This window comes from Myodes glareolus, chromosome 7 (assembly GCF_982192425.1).
Source record: "Myodes glareolus chromosome 7, mMyoGla1.1, whole genome shotgun sequence".
In the NCBI taxonomy this organism is placed as follows: domain Eukaryota; kingdom Metazoa; phylum Chordata; class Mammalia; order Rodentia; family Cricetidae; genus Myodes; species Myodes glareolus.
The window spans coordinates 96855302-96878254 of NC_142032.1; the positions used below are offsets into that span (position 1 = coordinate 96855302).

The following is a 22953-nucleotide window of genomic DNA, read 5'->3' on the forward strand; positions in this document are numbered from 1 at the left end:
CCATTACATCTGTCATTTAGAGATAAGTATGAATGGTTTCTCTGAAGCTGAGGCTGGAGGAGGGATAGCTGGGCCCCAGAGCTTTACCAAACACAAAACACAAGGGAGTGAGTATTCAAAGCTTTAGGACAGAAGATCAGTCAGAGACATTTGCTCACCAATCTCTATGGCTCAAGGAATGGCTGACTAACCATAGCACTGACTACCATAAGTACACAAGTAAAAAGAAGCCTTTCACCAAGATATGAGGCTACAGATATAGCCTTTCTTCCACAAAGAGTCGGAAGAGCAGAAATGGCCCCATGCTGCCATAGTGGTGTGAAAGCATGCAGAGCCTTCTCAAAGCACATGCAGTGAAGTCTCGTGTCTCCTCTGAAAGGCAGAGGAGACAGAAGGGCAATGCACAGCACATTCCCCTTAAAATGCTATAGTTGGTGACTGGGTGGGGCTGACACTAATTATAGGAGGTTTCGGTTTACCATGGGCTCAATATTGGTCTATGTCTACCAGCCTAAAACTGCCGTCATCTGCCACTGCGGTATTCTAGGAGAAAATGGGTTTAATGGAGCTTTTATAACATAACTTGTCCACTGAAGGCAGTCTGAGTGCACACCTGTGTTTTTAACCATGGCATCCCAGCACAGAAGAGGAGTTCTGTCAACATTCTTCTGTGTAGAAGACTACATCTCCTATATAGTAAGCCAAGAGCCCTTCAGCAAAGATTAGTTTCTCTGAGCCTACAAAGCAGAGGTGATCATGATAAATGATATACCACAGATGACGGCAGAGATAGTGCATTATGCATATGGACAACACAACAATGACATTTTCTCTTTCCTCACTCCTTCTTAACGCTTATAGTTAATGTATTTTAAGGCTAAAAAGCTGTACTTTGTTAAAATACTCTAGCAGACACTACAACCAAGGATAGATGATAAAGACATAAAGGAACATACCTTGGGCTCTCCCACCAGGGACAGCTGGTTCCCATCGACACACTATGGAGTGACAAAAAGATTCGAACATGAGGAGAAAAAGAAAGCTGTGTTAGTCACACTGAGTAGTTCAGAACCACCTGCCTGTTTACATCTGATGCACTGAGATGTAAGGACACCATCCCAATCCTTCATGTTAGAGGATCACCACTCACAGCGGGAAACAAGACACTGTCTAGTCAATGAAAGATATCCTGGACAGTTGCCAAAAGTCTGATCAATAGACCAAGAGGCACATGGCTGAGAATTGGCTATCAACTCCAATTTCTGTGGATCTCCACCAAGTCACTCCAATGGGGATCAGGAGACAGTATGAAGTATGGCTCACCAGAGGCTCCATCAGGGCAGAACTTGTGCTTAGTCATTGCTAGGCTCAAAGCCTCCCATTGTTCCCTCCAACCATGGGCCCAGTCACATGGCCAAGTCCATTCTTACACAGGGGGCTACAAAGTCCTCCTCAGAGCTTTTCAGGCTTCTTTAAAGCTACCTTTCTAATCTTCCAGATTATCCCAGGCTGTATTCTGGAAATCACCCCCATTACCTAGGCTACTCCTTCATTCTGAACCCCTGAAGATATCCCAGGCATACTGGGGAGATGAGGCCAGAATCCCATGATCTGTTCTGGCTTGACATGGCATATGGCTCTGACCTTGTTGTCCTGCTCCCATGTTCTCCCAAACCTGGTTTTGCCCACTTATGCATCCCAGCACTGTGCTGGGCCTAAAGGAGTAACTCAGCACTTGGCACAGTTGGTTAATGGGCTGACCTTATCCCCAGATTCACGTCTCAAGTCTTCCAGACTACAGGAGAGTTTCTTCTGAGCCCTAGATAAACACAGAAGAAAGGAATCACAGTGACCATGGGAGGAGTCACTCGGTGTCATTCATGCACAGGGCATGTCAGATGCTTACCCAGCAGCTTGCCTTAGAGTAAAGGTCAGAGATAAATCACCCTTATAGTACGCACCCGCATATAAGACTTTAGGGAAAGAATGGCCCAACAGTGAGTGGTACTGGTCAGAGATGACTCCTGGGTCTCCCAGAGGAAACCCAGTATCTGCAAAGTCAAGGGGGAGGAAAAATGCTGGTGCTGACTTGTCTTTACATCCAAAAGCAATCTGGGCAGGAAGCTGCAGACACCTTCTTTGAGAGGAGTCAAGTATACCAGACAGTCACAGCTTGAAGTATTACCTAGAATCCTTCAAGCCTCCATCCTGGCTCTAGCTGTCCTGAGCATTCTTCATAGGGGCTATTTTGCCAAGGACATCAAATGTATAACAAAGGGGCAATGCTGCCAGTGATCACAATGAAAACAGAGGGATGATAGCCAATGAGTCCCCCAATGACTGGCCTTTCCTCAATGTCAGTGACTCTCAATCTATGGAGAGAAATCCCTGAGTAGCCAGGAGAGATTGGCTTGACACTGTGCCCAGAACCCTGGGGCTATGCTCACCACATCTGCCCAGTCACCATCTACCTTGTGTGCCCTGATAAGAGAAAGACGTCCAATTCTCCTACCTGGTCTCCAATGATTTCTGCGGCAAGGGAGGTGGCCCTGGGGTGGGAGAGCTGCATCGTGGTGATACCTGTTTCACAAAGAGAAGAGCAGCAAAGAAAGGCAGTTAGCATTTGGGAACCCAACGTCCCCCTTGATGACTCCTCTGAGAAAAATATTTCTGCCCATGGCTACAGCCACGGTAGGTGCATTCATGTGGATGCTTTGCTCATCGTGGATCAAGTAATACACCAGTTCTGAGAGACGCTAAACATAGCAAGCCACCAGGGTCAAATTACCCTTTGTCCCTAAGCTCTAGACCTTAGACATAAGTCCAGGTCCCAGCAGCAGACTCCCAGAACTTGGGGGCTGCCAATGCCTCTGTCCTTTCATAGCTTGTCTCTTACCTTCTTTCATTCAGTGGGTTACCATCTCACACTACCTAAAGCACCTTCTTTGGGCTTAAGTGAGTCAGAGTCAAATTCTGAGACTCTGGGAGGACATGAGTGATATAGTCACTCAGCAAGCATCCACATCAATATGCACAATCCCCACCAGGGGGCAGATTCACAATCCTATGGTAGGGATGTGCATAATCCCCTCCAGGGGGCGGATTAATAATTCTATAGTAGGAATGTGCATAATCCCCAAGGGGCAGATTAATAACCCTATAGTAGGAAATGTACAGAAACAATGTCACCTGCTGTGGCACTGACACCAATGACATAACATGGTGTGATGGGGAGAAATGTCCCTCTCCACAGGGAGATTGTGAGGTGGCACCAGAGGAGAGAACACTGAGCTTGAATACCGAGAAGTGAGAAGGGGTTCATTAGGAAGGTAAGAAAGAAAACACCATCTCAGGATGAGCCCGAGCCAACGAGAATGACAGGGCACAGTCCAGTCTTCACTGGTGCATTGACCACAAGTCTTTTCCTTCACGCCTCAGGTCTTCCTGGCTTTCTCTAGGAAAGTCTCAAACATCATAGCACAGGTATTAAAGACTGGAGCTTGCTGGTCAGACAGATCTGGGTTTAAGCTTTGTTCTGCTACTGACCTACAGTGTGACCTAGAGACTATTATTCACCCTCTCTGAAACTCGGCCTTATTGTAGTAAAACAAGAGCCCTTACAGGATGTCGTAAGAACTGAGCCATGCACACTGCTCATGACAGTCCTGATTACTGCTCACATATAACTACCAGCAACATAATGTGCCTTCATTGAGTCACTAATGGGGCAGGGGGTTTCACTGGAGGACATTTGGTCCTTTGTTAAAGAAATGATTCAGCTGGACAGTTAAACAGTCATTTTCAGTTTGATTTTTCTAGAGCACAGGGATCTTTTGCCCCTGGTGCGGCCCCACCCCCTCAAGCCCTCTGTCTATGAACCTGTTCACTTATCTGTGTTTTACCAAGTTCTAGAGAGTGACAGAGTAGGACCCAATTCTAAAGTAAGAGAAGAAAATCCATGTGCAGGTTAGAGGGGCTGGCAGAGGTGTGTGTGAGGCAGGACTATCTGCTGGGAACAATGCCTGTGTCTTAAGGTGGACTCACTTATTAACCAAATATGCTGAAGTCCACTGGGAATAAGTCATGGTATCAGACTCTGGAGAAGCCTTGGTAAATAAAAACACTACCCTTGTTCTGTGCTACACGGCAGGAGGAAATATAAACAGAGAGCCAATTAAATAAGAAAATTCTTGCCCTTCAGAGTCCCAGTGGCTACCATACTGTCCCTAGCCAGAGCTCAGGCCTGAGTCTGGGTCCTTGTTCCCCAACCTTCTTGCTGGAGCTTGAGGACAAATCCCTGGGCACAACTATTCATTCGTTAAGATGCATAGCGAACAGGCGCTGGACAGATGCCTTTCCAGGTCAAGACACACGCCCAAGGACACCTGTACCCCACTGCGGGAGGAAGCGTGGTACCTCTTGCTTCAGTACTTCCTCAGGGTTTTTATTTGTGGTGTTCCGTTTTCTAACGCTCCCCTCCATTTCATCTTCATTGATTGAGAGGGTTCTCTCGGAAGGCCCTGGAAACAGTAAAGCAACGGTAGCAAATCACTACTGTGAGACTTGCTCAGAAGAATCATACCACAAAACCCTCATGTGTGTAATCTTCATTAACACATACTGAGGAGGGTTGTTTCAGCTTGAGGGTCTGACTCCATTCTGTCTCAAACACAGAAGTACTAAGACACATGGAAAGTGCTATGGCTTGAGCACTTTTTATGGTGCCCCTGTTTGGTTCTCGCGGGCCAACATTGCTGTTTTGGGAACTGGGAGACCTTTCAGTGGTGGGGCCTCATTGGAGGATGTGGGCTGCTGAGCTGAGCTGTGATCCTTGGAGGTTACTGTTTAGTCTTTCCACTTCCTGGCCAATCAGAATACAAGGGGTCACTACATCCTCCTGCTGCCATGGCACACTGTGTTTTCAAACTGTGAGCCAAATAAATTCTTCCTCTCTTCCTTGCTTCTTGTTTGGTATTTTATCGAAATAAAAAGAGCAATTACTACATAAAGACACGTTAATAGTGTGATTGGAAAAATTCTCCAGGATGTCCAATCAAGGGCTGCCATGAAGGTCACTTTATGGTTAAAGTTTATTTATCTCTTGAACAGAGGTAAGCTTCTTCTTGCTTCTAGCTTTCTTAATCCTTGGCAAAGGGCAACCAGGACTCATGAGGTATCTGGCCCAAGATAAAAAAGAATTAGAGAAAAGAGGCTGAGACAAGAGCCTGGCGGATTCCTTGGGCAGGAACCAGTCAGTTCCTAACCCAGTAGAGACAAAGTTTGTTTCCAAACAGAGTTAGTAGCTCAGCCAGAATCAGATATCCTTAAAACAGCCCTCCTGTACAAAGTAACTGCTCCTGCAGGATCTACAAGGAGAGCCAGTTTCATGGCATGGGCCACACGAGCACCACTGTGCTCATGTGAATACACACGTTACTATATGCTGCACTTGTGTGGGTAGTACACATGAAATACATGACTTTCTACAGCAACCTGGGAACCTGGAGACTCACAGAGTCCCCAAGTTGTCTTCTACACCTGTCAGGAACTTCAGACCCTGTGAGAAACCCATGAGGCCTCTGACAGACCCAGCCTGACTCCTGTCAGTCCCTCTGAGGTGGATCCCAAGAAGACAGATTGGAGGGTTCCCAAGAGCTAAAACTGAATGCTATATTTTCTTGTGAAGTTCCTACAAGTTTTATTTGATGAAATTTCTAGAAATCACCATCTGTACCATCCAAGAGTCTACACACAGATCCACTCTCCAGTACATCTCCCGTCAGGGGACAAGCGACCTGATAGCAGAATTTCTCCTGCCTCTGGCAGAGGAGATGAAATGTCTTTCAAGGGAAATGGGTTGGTTTCTCCTCCTCTTACCTTGAGCTGCCATCACAATCTCCTTCACCCTTAGGTACTGGTTCAACAGCCCCGTTAGCTCCTCTATCCGACGGTCCTGCCATGGCAGAAGAGCAGAGGAAGATTAATAGCACCACTGGTTAACTTTATTTGGAACACAATAAAGAAAACCCCATTTAAGACCTCTAAGGACCTCCAAAAGAGAAATTCAAGGTTCAGTTGGCCCTAGCGGTCTGCCTCATAGGCCGCTATAGACGTAGCCTGAAGAGGCCTCCATGGTGGCAGAAGTATAACTCTGTCTCCTGCTCTCCTAACACAGCCTACACGAAGAACACCTATGATTCCTGGATCACCCTCTGGGGCTACACACGTAAGACACATCCCAGTTTCCCCACCCATCCCTTAGTAGTCTGAAGTACTTTACACAACAGAACATATTCCAAGAAAGGATTCATTATTTCAAGGCTATAGTCTGGGGACTCAGGTCACACAGATCCTGGGATATGTGGGTATGTCTGCTATCCGCCAGTCACCTGATCCTGTGCAAAATTATCTCTCTTCAGCTGAGAATATGGGGCTGTGATTCCCAGAGACACTAGTTAAGTGCTTTGCTATGTGAGGATGAGGTCATTTTATGATTATGTAGGAATCAGATATGAAGAATGTAAGGTAGCAGGATAAACTGAGGCACTGCGTGCTGCCGAGTGTCTCTATGATAGTTCTATGAGGAGTAAATTGCACACACAGGGGCTATCGCTGAGTTTTGCTAGGAGTTGTGGCATTAGTGAGCACAGGGGTATTTTTTTCAGCGTACCACCTTGGACAGGCAGGGCTCTAGGCTGCTTTTGAGAGACTGAGTGTAGGTAAAATTCCCAGGCAAATAAACATGTACTAAAGATGAGTCTCCTCTGAAAAGTTGTGATTGTAACATCTTGTCAATGACAGCATGCCACTATCTAGTAGAGTAGAGACCAGAAGGGAGCAAACAGAGTCAGTGGTGCCTGTAAGGAAAGAACAGGGTGTCACAGCGATGTCTCACCTTATCCTCATTAGCAACCAGCAGCGTTTCCATGCCCATTTTCAGACGGTGGATCTCTTGGTCTAAAAGAATTGACATATAGAAGGAATTATTTGTACAAATGCTGACAGCTATTACCATAGGCTGATGGTCCTTAAACATAAAGATTGACAAGTGAATGTGGCTCCTTTTTATTTGCTGAAAGAACCTGGGATGGTGTCTGGCACAGTGGGTCTCATTAGCCATCTGCTGAATACATCTGTGAATAACCTAGAGCTTTGTCTTCTCGTCTAGATGGCATCCAGGGGCAAAATGAAACAGCATTTACTCAAAAATGACAGGAACAAACATAAACAGCATCTCCTAAGAACATAAATACTCATATTCTATGTAGGCATATGCCAAGACTCCTGACTAGTTTGAGGGAAAGACCATGGACTCAGACAAACTAGAAGCAAAGGAAAATTTTATAAAAGAAAACTCAAAACAATTTATGGATGATAAATGACACTGGGCATTATACAAAGGCTTGGTAACTTGGTTAAAATTAAAATTGTAAAATCTGACTAAAGAAATGTTTATAAAGAAAAGTTACAAGCCTATAATCATAGCTATTCAAGGCTGAGGTAGAAGATCTAAGGACTGAGCCCTGTCTAAGAAATTTATGAAGACCCCATCTCAGAAAAATAACTAGAGATAGGGTATAGTAGCAGAGCAATGTATCTTCTTTGCACAAGGCCCTGGACTCAGTCCAAAACAAAAATGAAAAATATTAAGGGGCAAGATGGCTCCATTAGTAAACGCAGTTGCCAATGTGCCTGATACCTTGAGTTTGAGCCTCAAGATCTACATAGTGGAGAGAACTGACTCTCACAAGTTATCATCTGATATCCACACACATAATGTGGCATGTGTGCACCTGTGTGCATGAGTGCGCGTGCACACATGCACGCACACACACACACACACACAAATAAATAAACATAACAGTAAAAACAACAAAACAAAAAAATATTTAGCTTTACTAATAAATACACAAAACCAAATATTATGGTTAAGGGAGAGCAATGCCCTTCGTCACAAATAGGTAAGAGCTCTATGTTGGTCCATGGTAGAAAGATAAAGGCTTTCTCCAAGTTTAGACTCAATGGGACATGCCTGACTTTTTCCAAATAGGTGTGAAGAGTGATCAATGTCTGAAAGAGGAAGAGACAATCTGCAAGATTCTTAGAGGTTTTGGAATTGGCATGGACCTGGATATTCTAATAAAAGCAAATCAACAAACTTTGTTTAACCCTAAAATGAGATAAGCAGCAGGAAGAGATGTTGTATAGGAACAGAACAAGAGACAAGGGATCCCAGTACAGATATCCTGTTTCTTCTGTGACCGTCACTAAGGAGCAGCATCAGGAGATGTGTGGACTTTGTGTGAAGAGCTATTGGCTTCTGGTACCAGCATCGGTTCTGTCACTCAGTTTGCAGAGTTGGGGGGGAGGGGAGGCCATGAGGATGGGAGAATAAGTTCAGATAAAGACTGTTAAAGCTGGATGCACTGGTTAGAACCCAATTTGACTCAGCATAAATGACAGTCAAAGCTTGGGAAGGTTCTTGTGAAAGGCCGGGAAGAGATAAGCTAGTGGCCATCAATTCCTTTTTCAAGCTCAGTTACTATTACAAGGCTACAGAATGTTCTCACTCCAGCTGGAGAGCCAAGACAGGCAATGGTGAGGCCAAGGAAAACTAGACAGCAGCAGCAACCCATAGGACTGACACTGCTCAGCACCCAGGTGGGGAGTAGAGAAGCTGGGGTGTATGTGCTCTCTCTGTATCCATGAAGAATTGCCACAAACATATTATGTATGTTAAAAATAATTGTAGAGAGCTGCGTGATGCCACGCCTTAAAGGTGGCGCTGGTTTTCACCTTTCACCTTCCCGATGTGAGTGCTCTCAGCTGTGAACAACTCCATATATGGCTAACGGATCTGGTTTGCTTCCGCGTTTCTGAACCTATCTGCATTTCCCAAGTGGCTTGCTGAGGTTGGCTACCCAGAGGTTATTTAAGCTGTGGGCTAAGTCTGCCCTTAGGGTGAGAAGATTATTCAAGGGTCCTGAATAAAACCGCAGTAAGAAGAGTCCGGTGTTGCATCTTCCTTGCTGGCGAGGTGGGTGTGACAAATAATATTTGAGGGTTTCTTCTGTTTTTATTCAACAAGACTTGAACTCCCCAGGAAACATCTAGTATCATTTCACGCATTCAATGACTCAGTTTCAGAGTGGACCAAATATTGTGCTACAATCTGAAGTGTTTTAAACAAAGATAAAAAAAAAAATCCTTCTCCCGAGACCTCCCAAAATATAGCACTGCTAATTTATAGTGTGAGCTATGTTAGGAACAAGAGGCTGCTGAATTTAAGAATAACAAGAGCAGTGTTACCCACTTGAGGTTGGGTGGCCAGTCGGAGCTTCCTGGGAAATGACATTTTAAGTAGGGCTCTAAGGATGACAAGGAATTCACTTTCTTTTGTAACTTTGGGGCCTTGTACAAATGTCAGGCAGGATGAACTGCTAAGCCTCCTCTTTGGTGGTAACATCGAAGCAAGGCCTTTCAATCCAATGAAATCAGGTGGTTTTAGGGGAAAAAAGCTCCAGAGGGGGCTGCGTGGGCTGCACAGAGCTTCAGTTAGCATTGTAAGAAAAGCCTTCAAAGATGAGTGTTCTAGATAAGGAGGGGAGGGGTATGAGAAGGATACCGTGTTCTAGATAAGGGGGTGAGGGGTATGAGAAGGATACCACACCAGAGCTCAGGTTCACAGGCAAGCACCCACGTACACATAAGCACATTAGCATACCCACATATGCAAATACACATACAGTTATCCGCAGATACATGTCCACTTCTAAGAGTGGGCCTAAGATAATGTGTTCTGTCACAGTCAATTTAGTTACCTCGTTCTGCATGGTCACTGTGGAGAGCCGCACTTCGGGAGAGTTGGCTGTGAAGACGCTCAATTTCTGCATCTTTTAGGGCCACCTGTTCTTGCAGCTGGGCTACCTCAGCCTGAGGGAGCAAGAGAGAATTCCTTCCAGGTCAGAGAGACTTTTAGCTCATAACAAAGCACCTCATGTCACAGCACAGAGCCCACTGGGCCCCAAGAGGCAGGAGGAGTGAAGGGCATAGGGCAGGAGTGACAGTATACCGGCTCTCCCCACCAGGTGGAACCCTGAAGAACAATCTCACTCACCTACCTAGCATCACCTTGTTCTATCTCCTCACTTCCTCATCTGACCAAGTTCTTTGCCTTCCCTGCTCTGTAAAACCCTGGGAAAATTGAGACCAGGGGAGCTGGGGTTACACACAGTGGGAAGGCTGTCTCTGTTGGACCATTGATTTTGCATGTGGTCTTTCCTCTCCCAAGATACACATACTCCTTTAGATATGCCATTGTAACAATTATATATAACTCTGTCTTCCCCCACACTTGAAAATCATGGAGATCAAATCTCTACCGCTGATTTTGAGGAGAGCCAAGAGTTCCCGCCTTAGATACTCTCCATTTGTGCAGTTAATGCTTTGCCCAACCTCCAGGCACAGTTGAATGCTTACCCAAGTGAATACATACAAGCTTTAGAGTGTGTTTAGTAATGTATACTTTTTTGACGGGAAAACACATAAGCACACTGCACACAAATTCACATATGCACACACTGGCATTGGCACTGGGCAGTTCCCACATATCCACTATGCCTAGGCTACAATTCACTTCATATGGTTATCCATGTTTTCCAGCTCATTAGAAAATCAGAGCTCTGTCTGTCTCACTCCAAGACACCCTTTGGAGCCAAACAAATTTAGAATCTCTAATGCCCCAGAGATGTAAAGGAAAAACAGGAGATACAGATCAGATTTCCTTACTGCAAAGCTCACAATAAAGTCCTATCCCCCCAACTCTGGGCTCTGTCCAGAATCAAGAGAACCAATCTGGGTATTCCATTCAGCTTACTGAGACGGGCGGCTATGGACCACACATCACCTGGGGCCCACATGTCCATGGACCTATGGATAACAGTGCCAATGGTTTCTGACAATTCTAGCTGTAGGATTCTCAACCCAAATGCACTGCATTTTCAGAAGGCTCAGGATATTGTTTGGAGATAACCTCTCAGCTTTTCTTGCATGGCTTCTTGCCTGGGGATCTTTACTGTGGACAGGGTGGTCTGTTAGGAATCCAATGTTGATGCTTATCTGCTGGTCTCACACACTTCAGTGAAGTGGGCCTACTGAGACAGAGTGCAGCACCTGACTCTCAGGAGTCTCTTCCTGAGACCGGCCTCCGTATGAGGTCACTGATGTATTATGGATTCTGTCTTAGTTTCTTTGCTATTTCATGTGTTCCATAATCAAGGCAACTTAAAGAAGGAAATTTACTTGGGGCATACAGTTTCAAAGGCTGACTCATGACCATGACAGCAGGAAACATGGTAGTAGACAAGACAGGCAAGCATGGCACTGAAGCAGTGGTTGGGAGTTTATATTGTATCCATGAGACAAAGGAAGCTAACTAGGAATGATGTGGACTTTCAAAGCCTTAAAGCCTGACTCCCATGACACATCTCTTCCAATAAGACCATACCTTCTAAACCTTCCCCAACAGTACCATCAACTAGGGGACAAGTATTCAAAGTATGAACCTATGCCACAAACCCCACAGACCAGGCAACTTGACTCAGCCTTTACTCTGGAACAGTTATAGAACAGGAGACCATTACAGGTTCTCTGCTATCCTTAGAAGGTTAGCTGACCCATAGGTAGATGGGAAGCCCTATCCAGAACCATGAAAGAAATAGCTATCTCAGCCTTTAAAACAGCCATAAAAACCAGCACTCTGCTGCCAGAGATTCAAAACCATCAGAAGTCAGGCCATGAGGCAGAGATGGGTGCTCTGGATTCCCTGGGGGCAGGAAAGGAAGCCTGCATCCCTACAGGGCTGTCTTATTAAACTCAAAGGACAAACTCCTGCTGCTTAACTGAAGACAGCCACCTTTAGTGACAGAGGAGGCTTAGAGAGAAAACTCAACAGCTTACAAGCACAGGGAGGATTTCAGGTGGAGAAGCGGCCACTGCAGGAAGGGGAGAGAAAGCACAGAAACGGGAGACCCAGGCCTGAACCTCACCCTGGCCAGCTGAAATCTCATGGTCTTTACCAGAAAATCAGCACCAAACACAACCACTGCGTTATTTTCTGACTTAAAAGAGGAAAGTGTGCAAAGGGCTGGGTGGGTTCTGGCAGGAGGTGCTCCACACCTGGGACTCATTAAAGACTCCTCACAGCTGGCACCTCACAGGTCCACGTGCCAAGGCAGAGAGAGCTTGGGTGAATTAAAAGGAAAAGAGTTCCTTGGTTTTATAACAAAGGGTGGCACGTGCAACTTCAAAGGTTTCACCAGGGCTGGACTTGCAAGGGTGACTACTGCAGTGGAAAGTTCTGAGCTCCCGGAAAAACAAGGCTCTTAGAACTGGTGACACCAAAGACCGGCACACAAGGCTGTCTGTGTGCAGACACTAGCCCGTCGCTGGGCCTGACTGGCAGTGAGTGTGGAAGAGTTATTCAATTTCTCAGGCCTCCATTTTATCATCTGTGAAACAGTTAAGTGTGTTTTTTATATTTAAACATGAAAATATGATCATACAAATACTAACCAAAATTTAGTGTTTATAAAATAAATAATTTTAAATAAATTTAAAATAAACAAATAACTAAATTTTAGTATTTATTTATAAAATAAATCTAAACAAAAGAAAAGGGCATTTTTCTTTTATTATCTTAAGAAATAATAAATATTTAAATGGGAAAAAGCATAATATACATTCTAAGTTGTCAGCACCAGGAACTGAGGAAGGAATGGAGAAAGGAATGGAAAGAAAGGAGATAGGACAGAAAGGAGGAAGGCAAACCATAGAGAAAAATACCTGGGAGAAAGGAAATACTAACAATGGCTGTTGTGGCTGGGTGATCTGGGCAGTTTTTATTTTCTTTCTTTTAAAAATACTTTAATTTTTTTTATGTGTACTGCTGTTATGTCTGCATTGTGTATTTTTGTACCACATGAAGGCAGTGATAGCAGAAGCCTGAAGATGTTCTGTATCTCTCAGAACTAAAGTCACAGACAGTAGGGGTCACTATGTGGGTTCTGGGAATTGAACCCGTGTATTGTGGGAGAGCAGCTGGTGCTCTTTAACCGTTGAGCTATCTCTCCAGTTCTTTATTTTTGAGACAGGGTCTCACTGTGTACCTCTAGCTGGCCTGGATCTTACTATGTAGACCAGACTAGCCTCAAATTCACAGAGATCTGTCTGCCTGCCTCTGAGTGCTAAGTGCTGCAATTAAAGGTGTGCATCACTACACACAGCCCTCATTTAATTTCTCTTTTATGGTTCGAAATTTTTTACAATGAGCATTATTTTTAATAGTTAGCAACTAACTTTAGAAAAAACAAAGACCCAAACAAACTCACAATAATTCTAATCAAAAGTCTGTGTGTGTGTGTGTGTGTGTGTGTGAGAGAGAGAGAGAGAGAGAGAGAGAGAGAGAGAGAGAGAGAGAGAGAGAAAGAGAGAGAACCCATGTGCACGTGTTTGTGTGTAAACTAGAGGAGGGGTTAAGTTATTCCTCAGGACATGTCCACCTTCTTTGAAATATAATATCAAACTGGGATCTGGGGTTCACCAATTAAACTAAGCTGGCTAGACAGTGACCCCCTGGGATCTACCTGCCTCCACATCCCCAGTGATGCAGTCACAATCATGAGAGTCCCCACACCTGACTTTTTGCATGATACTGGAGACTGAATTAGGGTCCTCAGGCTTGCATGACAAGCCTTTTATTGATCAAAGTGAACCACCTTCTCAGCCCTCAAAAGCATTGTTTTTAAAACTCAGACACAAACTGAATACTAGAATGGCCACACGCATCATGAGTGTTAGCTGTGGAGGGTTCTACAGGATACAGAGAAGAGCAGATGTGTTTTCTCCCAAAGGGGCAGCAGCCCAGGCTCCCTATAGCAAAAACTTTATCTAGGTGGCTAAAGAGTTTCCTTCCTCCTCCTAAGGCCCAAATGAAGCTTTTCTTATTGAATCGTATTCTTTGTCCCTTCCCAGGGGGCACAGTACAATAGTGTGATACAGGCACACAATGTGTAGTGAGCAAATCAGGGTGATACGAACGTCCGTCTGCTCCAACGGTCAACAGTGTTGGGAGTTTTTATGCTCGTCTATTTGAAATGTATTATATATTTTTCCAAACAACAGATTCATAGGCTGACAATTGGCTCAGCAGGTAAATGCTCTTGCTGTCCAAACTTAATAACCCAAGACAGCCCCACTTCCCAAGTCATGCTGACCTCCACAGGTTGCCTAAGCACGTGCATGCTCACTGTCTCTTCTGTCCTCCCTCTCTTACACACACACACACACACACACACACACACACACTAAAAACAGCATAATTATGTTTTAATATGATGTCTTCTATTGTTCACTTGCCAACTAATTTGACATTTGAAAGATATAATATGCAGACAAAAAAATAATTAAATCATGTTTTGTGTGTTTGCTTTTGCTGTTGCTGTTCTTTCCTGAGACAGAAGCGTGCTATGTAGACCATGCTGGCCTAGAACCCACTGTGTAGTCCCAGAGAGCGTCAAACTCCAAGTGCTCCTCCTCATTCCCCTAGTGCTGGGATGACGGGTACTTCACTGCACCCAGCTCAGCCACTCCTTTTAACCCCTGCAGTTCGACTAGGGAGAACTAAACAAGGAAGGGGAAAACTGTCTCACTAAAGAATTTATTCTTGGCGTCCCTTACACAGCAAACTCCGCAATTCAGTAAAAGGCTTTGACTGAAAAAAATAAACCAAAAACTTTATCATTTTAACAATACACTCTTTTCTTAAGCTAAAGCATGATTATGGTTTTCTAACTTTTTTTAGGAAACTGACTATAAACAGGACAGCTGAGTTTAAGATGAGGCTCGCCCTCCCTCACCCTGCTGAGGACTTGTCAGTACTGCCATCACTGGTCTGGCAGCCCACTAACTCAGTCACCTAGAACCCTTCTCGTCTAAGTCAGCAAGGGACCCCAGGACACTGCTGTGGAAGCAGTGATGGCTGGGGCTCCACGGCAGCTCACACTTCAGTGCACAGGCTCTCTGGAGGGAACTTCCTACATCGCGTGTGTCTCTCTGCTGCCGTCTGGGCACCACTGTGTGGCGGGCGCTGGCTTGCACTTCCGCCCTGAGAGTGAACCCCCTCCTCGGGTACCTCACACTGCCTTTTACCTTAGTGGCCTTCAGCTCCCACTCATACTGGTTCCTTTCATTCTCCAGCTCTTCCACTTTGATTTTGAGGTGCTTGAGCTCTTGCAGTAACTCCTGGAGAGAAGAAGGAAGGTGACAGGGCTGTGAGACACAAAGAGAATAACAGATAAAGTCTCCAAACTCGACAAATCTCATGCAGAGGGAGTCGGGGCAGCAGCAACTGCCGCAGGCCCATGACTGCAGCAGGCTCCATGACTGCAGCTTTGAACATGGTTTGACATGGTTTAAACATGGTCTGTGGTCCAGAAAAGGCCATGTGGTCATTTAAAAATGAAGGCCAGGGAATTCCAGACATAAGAGAGAAACAGCTGCTCTGTGTGTGTGTGTGTGTACATACACATGTGCATTTGTGTGTTCATAAATATGGAGGCTAAAGGACAACCTTGAGTATATACCTCAGCCATTGCCTTTTTTTTAAGAACGGGTCCCTTGCTGACTGGTAAGCCCCAGGGATTCACCTGTCTCTACCCTCCAGTGCCACGACTGCAAACATTCGTATGTATGCTTGTTTGTTTGTTTAAGCATGGGTTATGGGGATGAAACTCAGATCCCCGCACTCATCACTTTATCAACTGAGCTACCTTCCCACCCAAAACTCAAAATGACCCTCTTGTTCTTATGTTCTGTCATTCCTTTCTCTGACCCCTGAACCCCCATGCCCAGCTCATGCACAGGTGTGTCACAAGCTGGCAGGGCAAGCTTGTCAGCGGGAGAAATGGAGATGCAGAATGGAGGCAGCTTCCCTGATAGTACAGAGGGAAGGGCAGGACACAAGGAGCATCTTTCTGCACCGACTGTGAGTGGAGAACCCAGAGGAGGGAATCAGCAACTCTCTAAGCATCACAGCCAGTAAGATTCGGGAAACAAACACTAAGTGCCAAATGCAGATACCACTGTGAGTGTCCTGTTCAGATGAGTAGGTTAAGCAGGAAGAACCAGGGAAGGCATGCTGAGAGGAGCCAAGACAGGAGGCGTCCCTGAAACAGCCCCGGTAGTGCAGCAGAGATTAGATGTCAGCATGTACTAGAGATGAGACTGGGGAGCTACAATGGCATTGGGCTCTACAAATCAGCACTCTCAGAGTGATACTGCATGGACAGGAAATCAGTGAAGCTTCCTGAATGGGAAGGGATACCTAAACACAGAGTAATAGAACAGGAATTCATGCTTGTATTTAGACCCCTGGCTAAAATTTCCTCAGTAAAGGGGGCAATACTCAGCACTGTTATCTTTGCTGGTTTGTTTCCTTCTTTTGAGATAGGGTCTCACAGCCCAGGCTGGCCTAGAGCTCATGTAGCACAGCTTGGCCTCAAACTTGCATTCCTACTTTCACCTTCCATGCTGAAGATGACAATATGTACTACCAGTGTGCTCTGTCAGTGTCTTGAACCAAAATTTACTTAATGGACAATCATTTCAGATAACAACTATCTCCTCCCAGAAGAACTGGTGTAAAAGGAGGCCGCTTGTTTGTTTCCCAGCTGCCCGGCAGCTCAGACCCTAAGTAATCACATAGAAACCATATTATCTGTAATATTGTTTGGCCAATAGCCTAAAGCGCCTATTTGTAGTAGGAGACCATTTGTTCCCAGCTGCTCATCCCCGAAATAACCACACAGAACTGTATTCATTAAATCACTGCTTGGCTTATTAGCTCTAGTTTCTTATTGGCTACCTCTTACATCTTAATTTAACCCACTTCTATTAATCTGTGTATCACCAGTGTCTGTCTCTGGCGGGACTACATGGCTTCTCCTTTACTCCACCTTCTTTCTTCCAGCATTCAGTTTAGTTTTCCCCATCTAGCTAAGTTCTGCCTTGCTACAGGTCCAAAAGTAGTTTCTTTGTTAACCAATGGCATTCACAGCATACGAAGGGGAATCCCACATCAAACTGGCATAAAGATCATTAACTCCACTTGGGTCCAAGCTTTATTCATGTCACCATATCCAGGATATTACGTCTCATTTCCCTCCCAACATTCCACAATGACTCTGGTCTAGCAGTGAGTGTGGGAAGCCCGAGTCTCTTCAAATGGTTATGCTTTGTGACCTTGGCCCTGTGGAAAATACTGCTGAACACCAGAGGAACAGCGGCCATGGCACACCAATCTGATCATGGCACTCCCCTGCTTCTCAAAGTTTCTAAACTTTAATCCTGACCAGCCTGTCCTGTCCCAGATAGGCTCTAACATGTCACACTGGAGAATTTCAACTCCTCTTTCCAACTTACACCTCTATATACACAGCATTCTACTTCTAACTGTCCGCCATGTAAACTCCTACCCAGACCTCCATATAGCCTCAGACCCCTCTGCAGGATTCTCTGGTGCTTCCCACAGATCCCCGATAAGGTTTATCTGTAGAGTTGCTAAAGCTAGTTCTGTTCTCTTCTGTGAAGGCTGGGGAGTCTTTGTTAGCTGCTTACCCAGCAGGTCCTGGCACACAGCTGTTGACAAATGAGTATCCGATACTCAAGTCATTATTTAACTGGCTTAGGTGTCTTTGTATTGAGATAATCAGTCATGAAGTAACACTGCTTCCACCTGAATCTTATAAGATGATTTATTAAGAATGACTTATAGCTGGGGTGAGTATTTCTAGATACCACTTGAGAAAAAAAAAATTCTCCACTGCTAAGGTGACTATGCCCTTGATTTTCATCAGTGGCTTTGAGACCTTTGGCTGTCTATTCGGGCTTGCCAGAGATTCATCTTCTAGTAATGTTGCTGGGCCTCCTGCGCTGTCCCAGTGTCCAGCTCAGGACAGAGGGTAGGAAGAGTCTTGTCTGTTTTGCTCTTGTCTTAGTGGAGCTGCTCAATCTGCTGTGCGAGGGCACCGTGCCCAAAGGGGGCAGAATCAGGAGGACACAAGCTACTGTCTTCTGGGTTCTTGTGAGTTCTTTGATATATGGCCCAAAAAGTCACGGACTCGCTATACTGTGATTATTATGCGGGCATTATTTTTCTATCTGAGGTGAGGGTGGGGCTAAACTTCTCTAAACAAATATTTGAAATGATTTTTTGACATGATGCCACTTTTTTCCATTAAAGAGAATCACGCAATGAAGCTTCATTCAAACACCCAGTCCTAGAAGAGGGATAAGTGTCTAGATCTCACACTGGGATAGGAGACTCTCCCACCACCCAGAGCCTGTGGTGCACCTCCATCCTATTCCTGAAGGGGGAAAAATGTGGCCTTCTGAGGGCTATTCTCACCTGCTCAAACTTTGCCTCATTAGGGTCCCGGGGTCCCCACCTCATGTCAACAGAGGCTTGTATAAGGCCAAATTCTGCCCTGAGGTAACAGCAGATTCATGCGAAGCCACTGCACACCATTCTGGTTAGGAGAAACAGCAGCCTCCACCAGTGAGATATCAGACACACACACATGCTCGGGTATACTTAAGTATGGCTCCTACAGGTGACCCCTCCCAGGGGGCACAGTCCTGGCTGCAGGGCTGGGGCTTGGCCTCATGGTCATCGGCCACCACCTCCTCAGGGTGGTCCCTAGCGAGTAACAGACGCTCTTGAATCTGCCTGTGGATGTCCAGCTGTAGCCTACACATCTGCTCCTGCAGCTCACTGATCACATTCAGAACTGACTGTGGGAAGGAAGAGAAAGGAGAGAAAAGCACACAAGGTCAGTCACCTCCAGATCCAGACCTCCCTGGGGAGCAGATGAGAAGGAAAGGAAGTTTGCAGAGGGTGAGCGTGATGGGGGAGGAAAGGGTGGCCCAGTCCATGGCCAGGCCCCTCTCTGATAAACAAAAACCATGTCATTTTTTCCCCCTGAGTCCTGCTCCATCCTTGGACCTGTCTTGAAGTATGACGTCTACTTTTTGCTATACTGGATGGCCATTCTTCTAAGTCAACAACCAAGGCACAGGGAGTTTGGCAGATCCCTTCATCCAAGCAGCAGCAGCAGCAAAGGCAGACACAGAGCCCAGGCACACTCCCTCCACACCTACAGCCATGCTACACTTGCCAACACCCACCCACACATCCAGTCATGACACCTGCGTACAGGTGAGCTCCACAGCACACACATGTGTGTAATGATGCACCCCCAACTCTACCCCCATCCAGGTGTTAATCGGCTTCTTTGGACATCCAGCCTATATTCCTCCATCCTGTCAAACTGTGTCCTAAGCAGTCTTTTTATACCAGTGCACCAGAACATTTCGAGCCAAACAATGAGTTAAGTCTGATGAAACTTATACCTTAATCGGTATGCATACATCAGTATGGGTGTGTGTGTGTGTGTGTGTGTCTGTGTCTGTGTCTGTGTGTGCGCGCGCATGCGCGCACAGGCGAGTGTTGTGACCAAGATGCATGTATCAAAGTCAGCAGACAACTCAGAGGAATTGGGTCTCTCCTTCCACCTCGTGGCAGCCTCACCCACTGAGATATCTCACTGGCCTGTGACTTCCTACCTACTTCATTTTCAAGGTTCTCACATCCATCAGAGGTTTGGCTCGAATCTTTTTCTCCCAGTTTTAAAATTAAGACAAGAATGTTTTGTTTCCAGATTTCCTGAACTCAAAGCTCCGTGACGCAGCGCTCACCTAGCACGCGCATGCGCAAGGTCCAGGCTCTGCTCCCTAGCACACACAGTAACTTAAAATAATATTTTTCCTAATATTAAAAAATATTGAGCCTCATCTGGAGTTGGGGAGATAGCTCCATCAGGAGAGCCTGAATTTGATGGTCAGAATTTACAAAGAAAAAAGGCAGAAGAAATAAACAACAAAAACCTCACTGGAAGCATGCAGTGTGGCACTGCAGTTCTTTGCACCTATTATAGGCAGGGCGAGAAACAAGTGCTCTTTTTCATTCCTCTTATTAAAAGATACCTTTCTTTTAAAAGGCCATTGTTCTTAGTATTGTTTGGAGTTTGCCCTTCCTCATATGGGTCACACAGGTGCACTCTGTCCTTAGTAAATGCCCTTCCCATCTCTTGTGCTGGTCCCTACGAAACCCAGTTTCCCTCAAGGCTAGCTACACTAAGCCCTTCCCTCTTACTGACACTGCACGCAGTCAGAACTACCTTATTTCTCAGCAGTTCAGGATGATTCAGAAGTCTCCTCTCTAGAGCACCCAGCTACTCAGAGCTACTCTGAGGTTCATGAATTTCTGGCTAACCGGTATTCTCATACCCCTACCATTTTACAGTATTAGTCAGACTCCCCTCTGTTTCCAAAACCGAAGCCAAGTCAGTTTCCCCAGTTTTGTTCCCTGGTCTCTGAGTAAGAAAAGTGAGAAAAACCATTAAACATACTTGATGCACATCAGCTTTGGCTGTGGACTTTACAGATCCAGAAAGACAGGTGGTGGTGGTGCACACCTTTAATCCCAGCACTTGGAAGGCAAAGGCAGGCGGATCTCTGTGCGTTTGAGGCCAGCCTGGTCTACAAGAACTAGTTCCGGGACAGCCTTCAAAGCTACAGAGAAACCCTGTCTCGAAAATTAAAAAAAAAAAAAATCCAAAATCCAGACAGCGTCTGCTCCCTTCCCTTCCACTTCCGTTCTTATCTGTATCAGGCAGCATGCAGATGTAGGTCAGAGGTTGGGTCCACACCTGTTGTCCTCCCGCTGCCTCAGCAGGACCATGCGCTCTACTTCAGGCCTGCTGGTCCACTTCCCTAACCACGCACCGTTGTTGCTTTTGTGTCTCACTCCTTGGACCTGGCGCTGAAACTTAGAACTCTAACTCCAGGGCTGGCCATCTCCTCTCGTCCCCAGTCTTTTTCTCTCCTATAGGGCAGAGCCTTTGGCAGCACTGTTGCATCCTTGGGCTATCATTCACGAAGTGCAGGTGACATTTATGAGGCTGTAAGTGCTACTGTGTGTTGTAATCTCAGCTGACTCTGTATTCAGTCTGCCTTGCCAAATATCCACCCCCTTTCCAGGGCTCTTGCTCTCTGAAGCTATCAAACAACTCCCACAATCATCATCTACCCTACCCCCTTCTTACCTGAAAAACCTGCTCACAATTCTCCTTAGTTCTTTCCCTCTCTCCCTTCATGCTCAGTTTAACAGTGGCCTGACCCTCTCCTAGCATACACTGCCGAGGTGTGTACAACCTCTATGTTCTATAGAAGGGGAGGGAGATTTGGAAAGAGGTCAGAATTTCAAGCATAGGTGCCCTGACTCCTCTGTTCCATTGTGAGCACCCCACACTTGTATAAGATTACTGACTACAACATTATATGGAACATCAAAAGCTTGGAAACAATTTAAACATCCACCAAAAAGACTTGGTTAACTGCATTAGGGCATAGTCAGATGTTAGAAACTATGCAGACATAAATACAAGTGAGGAAAGGTTTGTTGTTTACTATCCTTGCCATGGAAAGAAGTGTACGAGCATTCTGTTTTTTAAAATGTATGAAAATAAAGGAAACAGTATTTGTGTGCATGTGTGTGTTTGTGTGCATGTGGTCTGATGTATGTGCATGCATCTAGTATGTCCATCTGTCCACATGTCACTTGTCCTTGCATAAAATAACTCTGGAAGAATGCAAAACAAACTGATAGCAGAGAACGCATCTGCTGGCTGAGGACAGGTGCTATGGGAGCTTGTATTATACATCCTTATGAACTTTTGATTTTTTAGCAGTTTCTTTCATATACATGAAAACATAAATTAATAAAGTAAAAACAAAAATATTAAAATTCTCCTCAGCAGGCCAGTTCAGCTCTGAGCAGATACATTCTTCCCTGTACTTGCTCGGTGGTCCAAATCCATCATTCTGGTTGCTCTAGTTCAGAAATCAGAATTTCTCCCTTCTCAGGTACAGAGCACAGGAAGAAAATGGTATGTTGTAAGCCACTGTGTGTTCCGAAAGAAAATCCTGAAAATTATCCCTAGCTCTCAATCAGTTGAGATAACCTCACTTTCTGGAATCCATTGCCTGGACCTCTGCTCTCCTCTAACCAGACTCTGACAACTGCTCACACCCACCAGCGCTCCCTCCTATGACCCTAGTGCCGAGGGACTCAGACTCCCTTCTAGAGGATCCTTCTGATCAACGTGCCTTTGCTCTGGGGTACCACAAAGAGGTTTTCTTTTGTCTCAGAAACTTTGTGTTCCATCATCCCAATGCTGGTATTTACTTCTCTTGTCAGTCACTCTACTATGATCCTGATTTCAGAAGTAAATCTATGCAGTCTTGGGTAGCTTGAAATGACCCGGGAATACAGTAAAAGGCTAATGAGGAAGACTAAAGCAAACATTTGTATTCACCCACATGTCACATGGGCCACTGCCAACCTAGTCCTTGGAAAGGTTGGTCATCAGAAAACCAGTACTTCTAATCCCTCAGGTATCACAGACAGGCTACCAGCAACCATGTGTACAATGCAAGGACAAGCAGCAGGGTGCTGATTGAAGCCACATGACTTAGGTTAGGATCAGAACCATGTGTGTTCTGTTCTAAAGAACTAACACTATTTTCATGGAAACACTGAATCCGAGGATAATGGCCTAACCGTATGAAGGAAGTGTTGTGGCTTGAATTTGAAATGCCTGAGGAAGGCTCATATGTTAAAGGTTTTGTTGATGTGATTTGAGGGGAAGTGACTTGCTCATGAGAGCTGTGACTTCATCAATAGATTAACCCTTGATGGGTTCATAATTTCATGGTAAGACTGGGAAGTCATAGAAGTGGGGCCAGGTTGGAGAAAGTCTATCAATGGAGGCATGT

General features: G+C 45.4%; 1 protein-coding gene across 9 annotated transcripts in view; it reads right to left on the bottom strand.

The window, feature by feature from the left end:
• Ppfibp2 (PPFIB scaffold protein 2) overlaps positions 1-22953 on the bottom strand; it is a 156139-nt gene that overhangs the window by 21807 nt on the left and 111379 nt on the right. For all 9 annotated transcript variants that reach the window (XM_087908585.1, XM_048426537.3, XM_087908586.1 and 6 more), the window contains 8 exons: positions 15208-15300; positions 9822-9933; positions 6896-6957; positions 5878-5953; positions 4417-4520; positions 2513-2580; positions 1762-1819; positions 957-998 (listed from right to left, as the gene is read on the bottom strand). In XM_087908585.1, the coding sequence (XP_087764711.1) occupies positions 957-998; positions 1762-1819; positions 2513-2580; positions 4417-4520; positions 5878-5953; positions 6896-6957; positions 9822-9933; positions 15208-15300 (615 nt within the window). The remainder of the gene's footprint in view (positions 1-956; positions 999-1761; positions 1820-2512; positions 2581-4416; positions 4521-5877; positions 5954-6895; positions 6958-9821; positions 9934-15207; positions 15301-22953) is intronic.